The sequence below is a fragment of the Bactrocera neohumeralis genome, chromosome 5 (genome assembly GCF_024586455.1).
Source record: "Bactrocera neohumeralis isolate Rockhampton chromosome 5, APGP_CSIRO_Bneo_wtdbg2-racon-allhic-juicebox.fasta_v2, whole genome shotgun sequence".
In the NCBI taxonomy this organism is placed as follows: Eukaryota; Metazoa; Arthropoda; class Insecta; order Diptera; family Tephritidae; genus Bactrocera; species Bactrocera neohumeralis.
This window is the reverse complement of record NC_065922.1, coordinates 26,586,973-26,602,909: the sequence shown is the minus strand read 5'-3', so window position 1 is coordinate 26,602,909 and position 15,937 is coordinate 26,586,973. Positions and strand designations below refer to the sequence as shown.

At 33.8% G+C, this 15,937-nt stretch overlaps 2 protein-coding genes across 10 annotated transcripts in view; one reads left to right on the top strand and one right to left on the bottom strand.

Moving 5' to 3' along the window:
- LOC126760229 (myotubularin-related protein 4) overlaps positions 1–12,849 on the top strand; it is a 29,627-nt gene extending 16,778 nt beyond the window's left edge. For 3 of the 5 annotated variants that reach the window (XM_050475704.1, XM_050475703.1, XM_050475705.1), the window contains 15 exons: positions 34–229; positions 293–478; positions 553–717; positions 786–912; positions 982–1,087; positions 2,954–3,426; positions 3,591–3,838; positions 3,917–4,532; positions 4,581–4,836; positions 4,905–5,073; positions 5,146–5,256; positions 5,990–6,376; positions 8,283–8,485; positions 9,229–9,352; positions 11,078–12,849. In XM_050475704.1, the coding sequence (XP_050331661.1) occupies positions 34–229; positions 293–478; positions 553–717; positions 786–912; positions 982–1,087; positions 2,954–3,426; positions 3,591–3,838; positions 3,917–4,532; positions 4,581–4,836; positions 4,905–5,073; positions 5,146–5,256; positions 5,990–6,376; positions 8,283–8,485; positions 9,229–9,352; positions 11,078–11,644 (3,934 nt within the window). In that variant the 3' untranslated portion in view covers positions 11,645–12,849. The remainder of the gene's footprint in view (positions 1–33; positions 230–292; positions 479–552; positions 718–785; positions 913–981; positions 1,088–2,953; positions 3,427–3,590; positions 3,839–3,916; positions 4,533–4,580; positions 4,837–4,904; positions 5,074–5,145; positions 5,257–5,989; positions 6,377–8,282; positions 8,486–9,228; positions 9,353–11,077) is intronic. The other 2 variants (XM_050475706.1, XM_050475707.1) reach the window with 2 other exon arrangements.
- A 963-nt stretch (positions 12,850–13,812) lies between these two features.
- LOC126758105 (5-hydroxyisourate hydrolase) lies at positions 13,813–15,927 on the bottom strand. 5 transcript variants are annotated; one of them, XM_050472138.1, is made up of 4 exons: positions 15,563–15,764; positions 15,227–15,498; positions 14,299–14,476; positions 13,813–14,231 (listed from the first exon to the last, which is right to left on the bottom strand). In XM_050472138.1, the coding sequence occupies exons 3-4, from the start codon at positions 14,407–14,409 to the stop codon at positions 13,854–13,856; spliced, it is 489 nt and encodes a 162-aa protein (XP_050328095.1). In that variant the 5' UTR covers positions 14,410–14,476; positions 15,227–15,498; positions 15,563–15,764; the 3' UTR covers positions 13,813–13,853. The 5 variants fall into 5 exon arrangements, with proteins under 5 accessions (XP_050328095.1, XP_050328099.1, XP_050328096.1 ...); XM_050472142.1 differs by lacking the exons at positions 15,227–15,498; positions 15,563–15,764 and adding an exon at positions 15,903–15,927; XM_050472139.1 differs by lacking the exon at positions 15,227–15,498 and having other exon boundaries at positions 14,299–14,518.
- Positions 15,928–15,937: the final 10 nt, after the last annotated feature.

Below are 15,937 nucleotides of genomic sequence, written 5' to 3'. Positions count from 1 at the left end.
TTCATATCAAAAACATTTATTTTTTTTTGACAGTTGGCTAGGCTCGCTCGAGAAGACATTTTGGTTGCAGCATCTCTCTGGGCTATTGGCCGCTACCATAACTGTTTGTCATGCTATTGAGAAGAAGGGGCGGCCAGTGTTGGTGCACTGTTCGGATGGTTGGGATCGCACACCACAAATTGTGGCCACAGCACAATTGTGCTTGGATCCGTACTACCGCACTGTAGAGGTAATTAAGCCGGTAAAAAGAAAATAGTGGCTATTATAATTAATATATATTTATATATTTCAGGGTTTCCGCGTTTTAGTCGAACGTGAATGGTTAAGTTTTGGCCATAAATTCTCAGATCGTTGTGGTCATGGTCCTGGTTCGGATGAGCTAAATGAACGTTGTCCAGTTTTCCTGCAGTGGTTAGATTTGGTACATCAAATACACAAACAATTTCCTTGCAGTTTTGAATTCAACATGGCTTACTTGGTAAATTGTAACAATTCAACAATTTTATTTTTTAATCTCCTTTATTTATTTCCCAATTTATTTTCTCACAACAGATTAAATTAGCACAACATTCGCATTCATGTCTTTTCGGCACCTTCCTATGTAACACGTACAAGGAACGTTGCGAAAAGTCGGTGTTTGAGCGTACTTACTCAGTATGGCCTTTCCTATCCGGGCCGATGTATAAAAGTCCACTTTATCTACCCAATAAAGATACGGTAAGCTTATTTCTGAATATACTAATAATCATACGTTGTTTAATGAAAATATTTCTATTTTTTCTCAGGTTATTTGGCCAGCGCATAATGTACGAGATCTGCACTTATGGACTGAAGTTTATTTGGGAAGTTTGGGAAATCAAAATAGCGTTGAATTCGTAAATAATAGCAACGAAAATTTGCAGGGAACGACAAGTAAGTTTATTAATAATATTTTTTAGTAACGTGCAACAAAGAATGTAATATATACAATCATATTTATAGCTCCTATGACTAAGACGCGTTCTTACGGCGATTTAGTGTCAGCAAATATAATGCAGAGTGGCATCTCACGACGTTCCAGCGACCCAAATATGACTGTGGAACCGAAGTAAGTGTACCTAATTAAGCTACCCTAACATATCTATTAAATTTTGGCTTGGCTGTTGAAATGGGGGTTTTTTGAGTAAAGTTATATGTATATGCCACCGTTTATGAAAAAACTGAGCGATGTCTTTTTTGCGTTCTGTTGACAAAAATCTCTTTTGCTACTACTTGCCGCTCTTCTTGTACATGCAAAGAATAAGTAAAGTAGGTATCAAATGTAACCTTAAGAAATATTAATGGTTCCGTCTTTAATCTTGAATAACCAATCGGTAGTCGGCTCCGACTCGTCTTCCGATCATTCCTCAGTCATGATCAAATTACTCGAACAATCAAATATTGTTGTGAAACCATTTCGCCTAACAACTAATAGAACACATTGGCTCGAGTACAAGAAATATCTTAACACCCACATGCAAGAGGAAAGTAAATTTGTATGTGAAATGTATATGGAGGACAATATTAACTTATTCAACGGTTTGCTATCAACAATGGCTACTGTAGTAACATCAAAACCAAGAGATAGTCTCCGAAGTACAATACGAACCACGAGCAGCCTTATTGAACATCTTCTAACCGAAAAACGAAGCCAGAGACAGAGTAATCGATCTTATCATCTAAATTAAAAAGTTGCTGAGAAAAAAATAGGAAAAGCTTTAAAAGGTTAAGAAGAAGCGCACTTAAAAATGTGTAGAAATTGACAGCCCGCTCAGGCAGAAAACCGGTGCTTGGGCCTCTTCTTAAGAGGAAAAGGCAAACTATTTTGCAGATAATATTTGCTAAGTATTTCAACCACACACGGCAGTGAACAATTTCTCGATTCCTTCTTTGCCCCACAATGTACTGAGGACTATTCCCTTAGAGTGTACAACTTTATCTGACATAAAAGTTATAACAAAAACTTTTGAGTGAAAATAAGTCACCTGGCTACGACCACATAACACCGCAAATGCTAATAGAGCCACCAAATATTGCTTTTAATTTCTTATCACAACTTTTCAATGCCTATTAAAGTTTGGATATTTTTCAAAAAACTGGGAAAAGTCGCAGATTATCATTATAGTCAAACGGGAAAGACTCAACGTTGCCGTCATCATATCGACCAATTAGTCGATCGAATCACCAATTAGATCAGAAGGGCATTTGAGTTGCAAGGGTACTGCTCAGCGATATTTCTCCACGTAGCCCAAGCTTTTGATAAAGTATGGCATGATGGACTCATACATAAAATTAAAATGACTTTGCCAGTTGTTCATTTCATACATTACTAACATGCGATTTACAGTTAAAGTTAAGGAATTTATCTCAAAGGACTATTCAATTATGGCTGCAGCTCCTCAAGGCAGCGTTTTGGGATCAATACTCTGTATATTCCTTATTTACCGCAGATATTGCAAAAGTGCTAACCTGAACATTCCCAGACGACACCGCTATTTTATGTCGAAACAATTGCCCAGACCATAAAATCCTTCCATATAATTCAGTCGTAAAGCCAATATGGATTTATGGTATACAATTATGTGGCTCTGCATACGCAATAGTATTCATAAAATACAACGAATTCCAACAAAAATGCTACGAGACCTAAGGGATGCAAAATCAGCCTTATCCTCTAGCGAAAATCTTATCCTGCCCAGCTAACCGAACACGTCTTCAGAGAAAGGATCTGCCTGTGTTTTGATGAGCAACTTTCTATCTATCGTCCATTACTATTAATGGACTAAAGCAGTAATTCATTAGTTATTAGGATTTTAAAACTTGTTGTTAGGCTTAAATTATGTGAGAAGATTCAATAAATACATAATAATACATAATTTTTTTGTACCTGTAATAATTTATTTCTAACGTTAAAATTGTTTTCACTCTTTTATAGTTTAACAATGGCTACAAATTCTGAAAACAACTCCATCGCCGATACACAATCCGAACGTGAAGATTTGCCCGATAATGTAGTTGAAATGATGCAGCGAATTGAGAATCTCACCATCCAGCCAAATAATCGCGATGAAGATAACTTTGTGGATGCCGCAAACACTACAGAGGACCCACAAACTAGTAATGCGCAGCCCAGAGAATTGAATGAACCTATTTCGAATACTGAAGCGACTGCAGACATCAACAACAGTTCACTTTCAGCTTTAAACAAAAATGAGCTCCCAAGGCAAAATGACAAAAATGATAATTCAAATGACTTTAAGCCCAAGGCTAACGGTATCGAGCACCAAAACGGCAAAACGAATGCTCCCCACAGTAGCAGAAATATTAGTGATTCGGGAGGCGGCGACGCTTCAAAAGAATTTAAAGCAAATACAAACGAGGATCTTATGATAAGTGTAGAATTGAGTGGTGAGTAAAATTACGATGTTCAAAATTTCTGAATTGAAGGAAATGCACTTCTTATTTAACAAGTATTTTTTTTTAGTTGTATTTCCTTTTAAATTGTCGGATGAAATATTCACTTAGTTATAAAAGTAGAAAATAATATTGAAATTTTGTTAACTATTTTTCAGATGCAAGCCACAATATGGATGAAGCTTTGGGCAGACATAGCAATTGGCATGGCGCTGTCAGCACCAGCACAGATACTTTAGTACCAATCGAAAGAAGATCAAGTACTAACGGCGAAGAACTACCATCCACGCCTCCAAAAATGGGAGTCGATGTTACAGATGGCTTTCATACACCTGAAAAACTATCCACATCGGCGGACAAAGCAGAGCTTGGCTTAAGTTCTCCTTATGTTCTATTAAAACAAGAGGTAATTTATTGATAAATGATTATTAAACTGTTTTTATTAATATATGTTTATGGTTTCCATTGCGTCTTCTATAATCAGCGACAGAATTCTTCAACTGGTAATGGCAACAATGACAACAGACCTCCCGCCAACGGCGTTAATAACAGTATTATGCCAAATGTTCATGGCACAAACGGTACCTCGAATCGTGCAAATATCTTGTCAAATTCATCTAGTAATGCCTCCGTTTCATCTACATCGTCTTCACTCAATAATTTTAATACAAACATGAATAATACGAACAGTAATAGCAACAACAGCATCGCAACAACAATGACAACAGCCACAGATCAAAGCGCAAATGATGTTGAAATAGATGTAGAAGCTTGTATTGCTGATGCAGGTGCACAAGCGAATTCAACTGATGCCATGAATGAAAGCATCATGATTTTGCCAGAACATCGAAAATTGCAAATATCTGTGAGTGGCAAGTGTGAGGCTATCTCGAATAATGGCTCGTCCTTACCAACGTCCCCAACAGGCTCCGACGAAAAGCCGAGTACTAGTCGTGCAAGGGGTCAAAACAGTAGAAGGGAAAATATTTGGAATGTTAGAGGCGCTGAAGGCGGTAGACAAAATAGTGGTGGTAGCGGTGATAGTGGTGCCACTGGTAGTGTAGGTAGTGGTGCAGGTAGTGGCGCTGGTGGTGGTGCAGGTAGTGGCGCCAGTGGTGGTGCAGGTAGTGGCGCCGGTGGTGGTGCAGGTAGTGGCGCCGGTGATGGTACCGGTGGTGGCGCCGGTAGTACTGCCGGTGGTAGTGCTGGTGGTGGGGGCGGTCGCGGTGATGATAATGGTGGCGGCGGTGGTGCCGGTCGTAGTGGTAATAATGGTGGTGATAATGGTGGCAGAGCCAATGGTGATGCCGCTAGTGGTGAGGAAAACGGACAACAACGCCGTCGACGCCCTTCAAATTCAAATCGTCAATATGATGGATTTCACATGCGACAACCAGACGGAAGGTTAGATTTCGGTTGATTATATTATTTATAATTTTTTCATATCATATTCTTTTTTACTTATTTTACAGCATACGTTATTTCTTTACGGGTAATCGTAGGCCTGGTATACGCTCCTTACCGTTGTCACCGCCTCCCCGTCAGGAACGACCTCATCTGTTATATTCCTGCCCTGACGGCTTGGCGCATGCGCTAAGCGAACAAAATATGCGTCTACATCAAATTGTGCAAGAACATATGGTAAGTAAAGCAAGTGAGCGCTAGTCTTATATAAAGATATTTGTTACAGTGAAAGATTTGCTTTTCATTTAGTTACGAGAGGATATTCTATTGCAAGAAATCCATGATATGGAAATTGAACTACGAAGGAAAAGATGTCCAAATTGCAATGCCGCTCAAAATAGTGATAAAAACGAAGAACAGGTAAGAAACTAAAGTCGACATTGAATTACTCATAATACTTTTATACTGCGCAACAAACTGTAGGATGATGATGATAAAAAGTGACAGCGAGAAGAGCATGGATTTTATTTGATTGCAAAAGGTGAAATTTTGTTATTCATTTTTTTTAAGGAAAGGAAAATTATGCATCAGAACATCATAATTTATATTTAGCTTAACAAAAAACATTAATTCTACAATTTTTCGCGTTTAAAAATTGCTAAATTCAGTGGCATTATTCGTACTAGTTGAGAAATATTTTCGATATTTATACAGTTTTTATTACTGATATTTAGTTGAAAATCTAAGGAGAAAGTGATTTTAATTTTAGAAGTGCCTTTCTTTCGACTGTTGGTCGCCTGTTATTTAAAGTTTTGTTTTGATTTAATATTTTAATTTAATTATTATTTTTTATTTCCATTATTTTTTAATTTTTGCTTAGATTTTGTTTAATTTTAATTTATTCTTAACCTTTATTTCACATCCTTTTTAATTTTTATTTAATTTTTTTAATTTTTCTATTCAATTATTTTTTTTTTATTTGTTATATTATTTTTATTTGTTAAATTTGGTTTTTTACAACTGTAGTATTTACCGTTTTGATTATAATTTTCCTTAGCATATCATTTATCTACATATATGTTTTTGGTTGACAATCTACGTTATTTACATTAGTACGCAGTCCTATTGATGTATGTATGTCTATTCAATTAAGGTAGACGAACTCTTAGTTAGCAGAAGTAGAGTACGTGATTGTACTAAGTTCCAATGCTTGAATGCGAGATCGTGTACAAAGTGTAATTTACTATTGCAACAGCAGCAATATAGACAACAACAACAACAGCCACTGCAAAAGCAACCACGACCTCGTTGTCATACTGCCGTTGATTATCGTGATCGATTTCCTCATCGTTTTCATAATTGCCATTGCCTTTGCCAAAATAGTCACCATCAACGTAAGCGTTATCATAGCTTCAGTTGTAGCCTTTGCTATAAGAAAGATGATAATATACAGATTGCCGACGATAACGATATCACCATGACGTTGCTCAGACGTAATTGTAATTCTGATTATGCTGATAGCAATAGTTCTTTATTAACGGTTAGTCTTGTCTTCGGTTTTCATTCGCTCATTACATTGCTTAAGTGCTTACTGTATGTTTAACGGTGAAGACCGAGCATTTTCGGTGTAGAGGAGACGCCTATATTATGTAATAGATTACAGCAACATTTTAAGTGGTGACTAGAAGTCTGGAAATTTAACAAGAAAAAATGAACATTTTTCAGATTTCAATAGTTTCGATATTCTAGAATAACTCTTACAAAGGATTTTTGAATTATTTTAAAATTTACAGTAATTCGTGACAATCAGGAATGGATCTGCCAATAAAGTTAGCTGTGTACCACCAATGTTACTGAAATCTGTTCATTAATATTGGCGATTCTTTATTATAAACATTCATTGGTAAAATGCTTAAGTCAGCATATCGGTATGTTTGATTATAAACATGTATTACGCAGGTATATGCACATTAGGGTGTCCGTTATTTCCAAAGATTTTTTTTTTTGCCAACGCTCCCTGAAGTTTCATTTTTTTCCTAAAAAATTAAAAGTTTCTTACTTTCTATTTAAACTTTGCCTAAATCAAGTTTCTGTTCTCATGTATTAAATATGTTTTTTTTTTTATTTTGCCTAAAACAAGTAAACCTACATCTTTGGAGAAGTACAATTGTTTCACAATTTACCGCTCTACATAAATTTTTTAAAAGATTTTATCCATAAAGCAACTCACTCAGCATTCATTCAAGTGAATCATAAATTGTCTGTTGCTCATACGCCATGGTGTACGGCATGAATACTGTACACTTGATTCATAATTATAACTGCGTATAACTTTTAAAGAACTGTTTCTATGAAACTTATCAGATCTTTTTTGTATAACTCTAATTTTATTTTATTTTCAAAGCTGTGATTTTATTTGCTTGGGAGATAAAAAGTGTAATGGAAAACATCAGAACTCCATATAAAATATATGAGAGACATAAAATAATTTAAACGCGGTTTAAATAGAAAATAAAGGGATTGTTTACTTTGGATAGTTTTTTTTTTATATCAAAAACTGAAACTTCAGGGACGTCTGCGCTCAGCTCATATACCTTCTGAATAACGGTTTTATACTTACTTATTTTTCTTACCAAATTAATACGTTTTGAAAAAATGTGTGTCTGCCATTAAAGGTCAAAATCATAGAATTTTGTAAAATGACATAATTTACCTTCCTTTTCATTTTGATCTTTCCGATTTTGATACCCCGAGTTTTACTTTACTTTCGAAAACTAAGAAATTATTTTAAAAATTTTTATATTTAATAAGCTCTTAGTGCAAAAAAACATGTAATAATATAACCTAAGAACTTCGAACAAATTATTGAATTGATTTAAATGAATTGATCTAGTTGGCTTTCACACTGCAAAGACTATTTTAATCTCGAAAACTAGAAAACTCTAAAACTCTTACTCTAAATAATTTATTTTAATTAAAAAACTCTTGGTGCTAAATAATGTGTAACATACATACATATGTATACATGCATATCGATATGTCAATTTGTAATCGTTTGTTCTTTGTGCTGTTCCAACGAATGCTGCTTTTGTTTGCTTTGTGCGCGTTGCACTTTTTTCACTCCTTTGATTGCTGCGCTGCTTCTATACTAACTTGCTGTTGTTGCTGCTGTTTGCTTTAGCAAATATGTACCTCGCAAAACCTCATAACAAATATGCACTTGGTTTAATTAGTTCTCCTAGCGTAAATGTGCGTTTATTCCGCCTAACCTTTTTTCGATAAAAAAAAATAATGAACAAATTGGCTAATCGCATGTCTACTGCAAAATGATTAAATTTTCGTCAATGTTCAACTCGTTTTCTTGTTTTATTTGTTGTTAAAATCACGTGACGATTGCCACAAAGTATTATCTGAAAAATGAAAAATTTAATTTATCTGCTTTACAGTGTTCAGCGGCCGATAATTTAGAGAATGCTTCAATATGCTCATGGGAGGCTGTGGAAGATCGCAGCGCTCCATCATCTAGCGCTAGTTCCTCCATACAACAACCAAACACCACAAGTGCCCTCTGGGTACCAGACCACGCTGTGAAACGCTGCACCAGCTGTCAAGTCGAATTCTGGATAGGCCGCAGAAAGCATCATTGCCGGTGTGATAAATAAAATAATTAATATAGCACACTTTTAATTTCTTTTCTTTTCGCAATCTTCACTATTATACCTATATTTATTTTTTATGATTGCTACGTTATTTTATGTTTGACTTTTGACTCATACTCATTTATAATATAAAACATAATCTTAATGCTACCTCATATTTAATTAATTATTCAATTGAAGGCATCATTTGTTTTTATATCAATATTATGCTTTTGTTAATAACAAATTAACTAATTATAAATTAAATACAAGACATATATACATACTTGTTTACTTTCATTATGTGCTGTTAAGCAATAGTTATCTCATTGTTTTAAAGTCATAAAATTTTTCAAATTTATATAACCACTGCTTGTACTTCAAACCTCATTACATTAACTAGTTTATTTTACTAAATCGAATTATATTGCTAAAATATTTTGTTAACAAAATTAAGTTCTTAGAGACACATGAATAAAAAAATCTGTTCAAAGATTACTAAAGATTAACACCAGAGACAACTTCATTTTGCTCATGAATCAGTAGTGTCCATTATGCCCTGGTTTACAATTCATACTGTTTATTTATTTTTTGTTGATTTCCTATTTTTTATTTTTCCAATTTTTTTGTTTTTGGTTTTTGGTCTTTTTTGTGCAATTTTTATAATTATTTCTTGTGTACCCTTCAAAACGCTTTAAATTGTATTGTGTTTTCCGTATATGCGCTACATTTATATGTTATTTTCTCTGTTTAGCTCGTGTGGGCAAATATTTTGTGCTGACTGCTCTGAGTTTTGGGCACCGCTACCTGATGCAAAGCTTTTTAAACCCGTAAGATTGTGTGGACCCTGCTATCTTGCCGTAACAACGAGAATAGAGGTAAACACTATACACATTAATTGAGAAAATTTGGTTCACCTACATACATATTACAAATTAAGTAAGATGAAATCATCGAATAAGACATTGAGAGGAACGAGACTTAATTTTGGTAGGTCAATTTTCAAAGTTAATTTACTATTTTTTTGTAAGACATTTTACATAAGCATAGGTATGTAGCTAAGAAAAATATTTTTTAAGTACAAGTAAAAATGAATTTCGCAATATAATAATCATGAAATATCTTCTTTTCAAAAATAAGATATAAGCAAGTCTTTAAACACTATTTAGAGAGTTCTTGAGTGAAAGTGAATAAGTACTAGGTGAAGGACGCATTTTATAAAATATCAAAACTCGGTTTGAATAAGTAAGAATAAGTATATTGAGTACTTTCGTTGCAAACTAAATCTAAATAATAGCTTACGTTAGCTCAAAAGTTTCAGTAATTCTATTTGTAAGTCATTTTCATTATTGACAAAATGAAAAGAGTGCTTGAATTCAACGAATTTGTGCATACATTAAAAGGGAGGTTTAAATTCCTTTCTTTGATTCTATTTGCTTTAAATATTACTATTTGGACTGATTTGATTTTTCTGATTTAGCAACTTTTAATTAATCGGAAATTTTGTTTGTCGATCGGTACATAGTATAACGACTTGTCTTTTGAAACAATACTATATACCACGAAACTCTTCAAATTATATGGATCATTGTAAAATATTGGATAATCGAAAAAGTCTTTTCGTATTTTGTCAATAGATATCCTTGCAGTCGTATATCTCCAGTGCTTCCAATCACATTGTGTCATACCATATAGTGTTGGAAAGGTGAGATTTTAAGCTTCATTTCACCAAAAAGCAAGCAACCACTGAAATTCGTTAAATTTACGGAGACGATGCTGTATCAGTTCGTGTAGCACAACAATGGTTCGCTCGCTTCCGTTCTGGAAATTTCGATTTCGATTTGCACTGATGAAGGTTTTATATTAATGTGTAAAATATTAAATACAAAAAAATAAGTTGAAGTTTGATTAGAAATACGAAAAGACTTTTTCGACTCCTCAATATTTATCCTAAAAGACAACAAAAGCTAATCAGCTTTAAATATACTAATTCATTTGTGTATGTGATTGTTTTCGTTATTATAATAACTTGTCTCGGCTGGAATGGCTTCCAGTGCTTTCAGCGAATTTTTTTTTCGGTTTCGTCTCATTTTTGGATCTCCATTCACTAGATTGTTTGACAGTTTTAACTTCATATTCATAAACCCAATTCTGAGGGATGAGCTCCATAAGAGATGTTGAAATCCTCTGCTATCTCTCTGATGCCAACACGACGATTTTTCAAGTACGGTTTCATTCACTTTTTCGATGTTATCGTCATTAACAGATGTGAATCGACAACTCACATGAGGTCGCTGACATAACGACCTTCAATAAAGAGATGAAACTTTCACGACCAAAAAAAGGTGGTACTCATTTAGGAAAACAAATTTTATGTGAACCAATCCGAGCCAAATTTGATCAAATTCAATACTATTTTGTTTATTAAATAATCAATCATAAAAATATCTGATCCAATTCGTACACACTCACAAGTGCATTCATTATTTTGGAATTAAATAGTTCCGTGATCGCAAAGTCAGAAACCTCTTGCAATAACCAAATTATTAACCACATTTGTACAAATATCATTAATAGTTAAATTATTTCCAATTTCCCCGCAGCAACAGAGCAACGCAATCATAGCAACAAATATGCCAAATTATACAGCCACAACAACCAGCACAACGGCTACTGCTGCCTGGACGACTGGAGGAGCCTCAACTAGTTCGCCCAAATTGGCGATGTCTGCAGTCTCCAATGCAACGGTAGTCACAACCACAACAACAACTACGCCTGCGTCCAGCACCATAACGGCTACAGTGTTACAACAACAACAACTGCAGCAGCGGCAGCATCAACAACCCAAACAGCGACATAATGTAGCCGCAGCAACTACAACAACTAATGGAGCATTAACTAACTTGCATCAGCCAGTTGCAGTACACGGAATCGCTGTTGTCACTGCAAATACACCTGCCTCAAGTGCACGGATGATGGCGCCAATACCCATAACAGCCGCTGCAGCAGACGCGCTACAACAGCAGCAGCAGCAGCAACAAAGACAGAATGCAGCAGCGGCAGCAGCGACTGCAAGCGCTACCGTGGCCGTTGCAGCGGCCGAGAGCAGCAGCATGTCGCACATATTGATGACAGCGAATAAAAATATTGCAGCCAGCGTTGCAAATTAATAACCAAGAGCTAGGGCCTATATAGTGCATCATTTAATTTTATTTCGTATCAGAAATTGAATTTTAATGATCATTATTTCTATAAGAGACACATCTAACTACATAAAATGCTGTTAAATCTGATCGTATGTAAGTTTAGCAGCGAATGTTGTGCTACTACATCACACTACGGACAGTGACGAACGCGAGAGAGACTGTGCTGCCAGACTGTCGGCAACTTTGTTGCTATCGTGCCTAGACATGTGTGGATTATATTGCTTAACGCCGCGTGCTTGTATTATTTTTGAAATTGTATTTGTTGACTTTTTTCATTTTTAATGTTTTTACTTTTAAACTATACAGTGTTCAAGTATGTACATGTTTGACCATTGTATATGTATTTTATAGTAATTCTCAAAATACATTTTTACATAAGAATTTATTTTAAATTAATCTAACTGTTTGCATAATTATTGAAAAAAAGAGAAATCGTAAAAAACAAATGCGGTAAGAAGTGTTTTTGCAACAAAAGTTTAGTTTATAAATTACATTATTTATGAAATTTCAAAATTTATTGAATTAAGACACTTGACTTTATATGTATATGTGTACCTTTAAAAATATTTGATTGCGGCTAAATGCTGAACTATTTTAGAGATAACGTTAAAATGAACTAAACATTATTGGAACATTTGAAAAACTTGCACTAAATAATGAATTGAAATTTACCTTTTTTTCTACATTTAATTTAGTACAAAATATTCACTTTTATTATTTGTTGTTAAGAGTATATTATTACAAAAGAAAAAACGCAGAAAAAACAAGTTATAGCGAATGTAATAAATTAAAAGCAAACATATAAAATTGTAATCGAAATGAAAAATAGTAAAATCATAAACCAAAAATTATATATATATGTATACACAAACACACAATATTGACAAACACATTGATCGTGTAATTGTTTAAAAGAAAACAAGCAACTAGAAGCTGCGTGCTTTTACTTACTAATAAATGTGAAATTTACAATATTTGATTATTTGTAAGGGAATATTTAGAGAAAAATGGTTATGTTTAAATTAACTTTGCCCCTCCCTCCCACTATATTGAACACAATTGAATGTATGTATGTATTAACTATTAGGAATTTTAAATATTAAAGAAATTTATCATTATTGCTTATAACAAAATAAAGCAGAAAGCAAATGAAATACGAAAAACACGAATTTTACAAATGTTACTTTAACGCCAAAAAAATATTTGAAAAAAAAAAAAATGTAAGTGGTAAGTGTTCGTACTATATGTACAACAACTGAAATATTTATTATGAAAATAACCCAATATTTTACAGGTTTTTTCTACAAGCAACACCTCACCAGCTACACATGTCTTCTTCTTCCTACAATTGTCGTAAATACAACCTATTTGCTGTATTCTTCGAACGGCTTAGCACTTTTATTGATCAAATTTCTTTCTGAAAACCATTTATAAATGGCTTATATCCGCCATAGCAATTAAAATTTCAAAAAATTGTATAGTATACCCAAGCAACAACAGTGCGTGTGACTACAGTAACTTTCGCCAGAAAGATATTAGGTAAGACCATTTACTTTACAATTTACACAAAAATGGCTCTTGAAATGTTTACTTTGATTTCTTCCTTCGGAAGTTTACTCCGATCATTTAAGTCAGCTTTTATATTCCGGAGAGGGTATATTAATTAAGATATCTTCACGAAATTTATCATCGATTAGTATCTAAGGCATCGCAATAGTCTCCGGACACATTGTTCAGATCGGACCACTTAAGCATATCGCTGCCATAAAAACTGACCGATTAAAATCGTGATAGAGATCTTTTTATACTCTTTTATGCTATAAAAAATTCATCTGTTTTATATCTTGGGTGTAGGCGATGTTAACGCTTTCTATTTTTTACATTGCTAGTCTGTAGAAATATAAAATATTTTTTGTTAGTATAAATTATTCGGCTATCTGAGACGCAAGCAGACACATTGATTAAAATCACGACAACAGATAACGCAATCTTAAACAACACAAAATATTTGCTCATGATGACCTGTGTTGCGTTCATATGTACATATGTGATCGTGTACTTAGCAAAGTATATATAAAATATATGGTATATCCTAAATATTTAAGAATGATTAAAACAGAGAAAATGGCAAGTTTCTTAAAAGATTCTTTCATTTATTTATTTTTACTTTCATTCAAGTACCTCTGTAGGTCGTATAGCCAAAAGGATTCAATAGTAATGGAATATGATAATGCTGACCATGTTCGCACAGCACCACTATTTCAATAAAGGGATAAAAACTGCTAATGCCACGTTCAGTATGATATGGTTTCACATCGAAATGTAACTTATAGATGCCGGATTTGTAGCGCGTTGCAGGCACTAATTGGTTCACACGACCATCTTGGTTGGTAGTTGCTTCACTCAGTTTCTGCCAATTATTTTCGCCTTCTAGGCGGTAAACGGTAATGTTGACATTTGCTGCCGCCTGACCCACTGTGGTGTCCAATATATGGGCGGATATGGTGCGTACATCAGCGCTTACGCTATTATTGCTAACCGGCTCGAAACCCTTAAAAGCATACATAAGGGAATTTTAAGTTTAGGAATCAGTAAGATTAATTATTTTAAATATGCACCTCTTTGGTCTCGACACGAAGGCGAATGCGTTCCCAGCTACTGCTCATTGTGCTATGATATCTTATGGAAATTATACTGAGTGACAGTATGAGCGCCGCACTTATCTTCATTCTTAATCTATATTCCTCTTATTGTTTATCTTCTATATGATATGTTTAAATTGTTTATCAGTAGAATCTGAAAACGGTTGATTTTTACTATAAATATGTGTGTAAGTAACTGTAAAGATGTCGCAAAATATTCAGATATTAAGCATTTTTAATTTGAAGTTTATAAAAACTCGGTTGATGAAGCTTAAATTTGGTAGAAAATCACTAGGACAACTAAAAAGTTTGCAATTTTATTAGTAGCTCTTCTCTTAATCTTCTTAATAAACGTAGCTATGGTCTCGGACGTTTATTTGATTCACTACTGTATCTTTATATCTTGTTAAGGGTATATTAAGTTATGCCGGAGACCCCATAAAGTATATATACATAAGGGTGTTTTTTTTTTTGAACTATTCATTTTTTTCAGTCCCATCAAGAAATTTACTTGGAAATACCCTAAAAAAATTCCCTGAAAATTTTAGCCCTTAATATTAACATTAAGGGCTGGACCAAGGCATGTAAAAATTTTCCATTGAAAATATACGACAATCGTAATTTTTTATCTTTAAATAAAAAATGTACATGCCAAACTTGTAGGAAATTTTAATTGCTACAAAAAAGGTCCGAGGTCAAAATCGCTATCATTAATACTTCTCGAGGTATTCGGCTTTTTAAGTAAGGCTTTATAGAACTTTCAATTTGAAATTTCAGATTAAATGAAGATCTTCACGGAATTTAGAATAAATTAAATCAAGCCAGCGAAATAACCTCCGAATAAATATTTTAGATCGGATCACTATTGCATATACATACATATGTAGCTGCCATACAAACTTACCCATTAAAATTTTGATAAATATCTTTAAATATCCTGTTTTGTTATAGAATATGTAGTTGTGAAGGGTATTAAGATTCGGTGTAGCCGCAGTTAACGTTTTCCCTTAATTTGATAAGAGTAACAGCGACGGTACACATAAGTATTTGTTAATAATCTATACTCATTCTAAAAGGTTAACACAAACCATCAGCTTCATCGATAATTGAATAATATTTAATTCAAGCAGATGGCCTTGCTTCAAGTTTTGCTAATTATAATTATTAATCAAGTATCTGCGAGAAACAATAACTCAACAATCTCTTATTATCATGTACATGTCTACATACTTATACTTACATGAATATCTGGTATACCCTTTTAAACCCCACTATTGCTTAAAATCCTTCTACTGACACCAATGTGCAGGTTCTAATAGCAACTCACTTTCTGAAACTTTTTGTTTGCAATTATAAATGAAAAGCTCACAGCGCGTTTATGCATTTTTCTAAAGTCTTCTTAGAATTCATTATTTGATTTGTCAGAAAAATATGTACATACCTAAAGTTTAATGCTAATAATATGAATACTAATTTACATTCTTATGTATGTTTAAAGCACCTATTAGGAAAATGGGCCAAAATTTTTGGTAGGCAGTTATGGAAAGCTGAGATTCAAATCAAAGATACTGTATACATACATATGAGTGTATATAAAAAATCCTCAAATATAAAT

Excerpts from the sequence above, each read along its gene's own strand:
- LOC126758105 (XM_050472142.1), bottom strand. The coding sequence starts at position 14,409 with ATGAAGATAAGTGCGGCGCTCATACTGTCACTCAGTATAATTTCCATA. Across the intron at positions 14,232-14,298 it reads TTCGTGTCGAGACCAAAGAG|GGTTTCGAGCCGGTTAGCAA; the intron begins GTGCATATTTAA and ends TATGCTTTTAAG.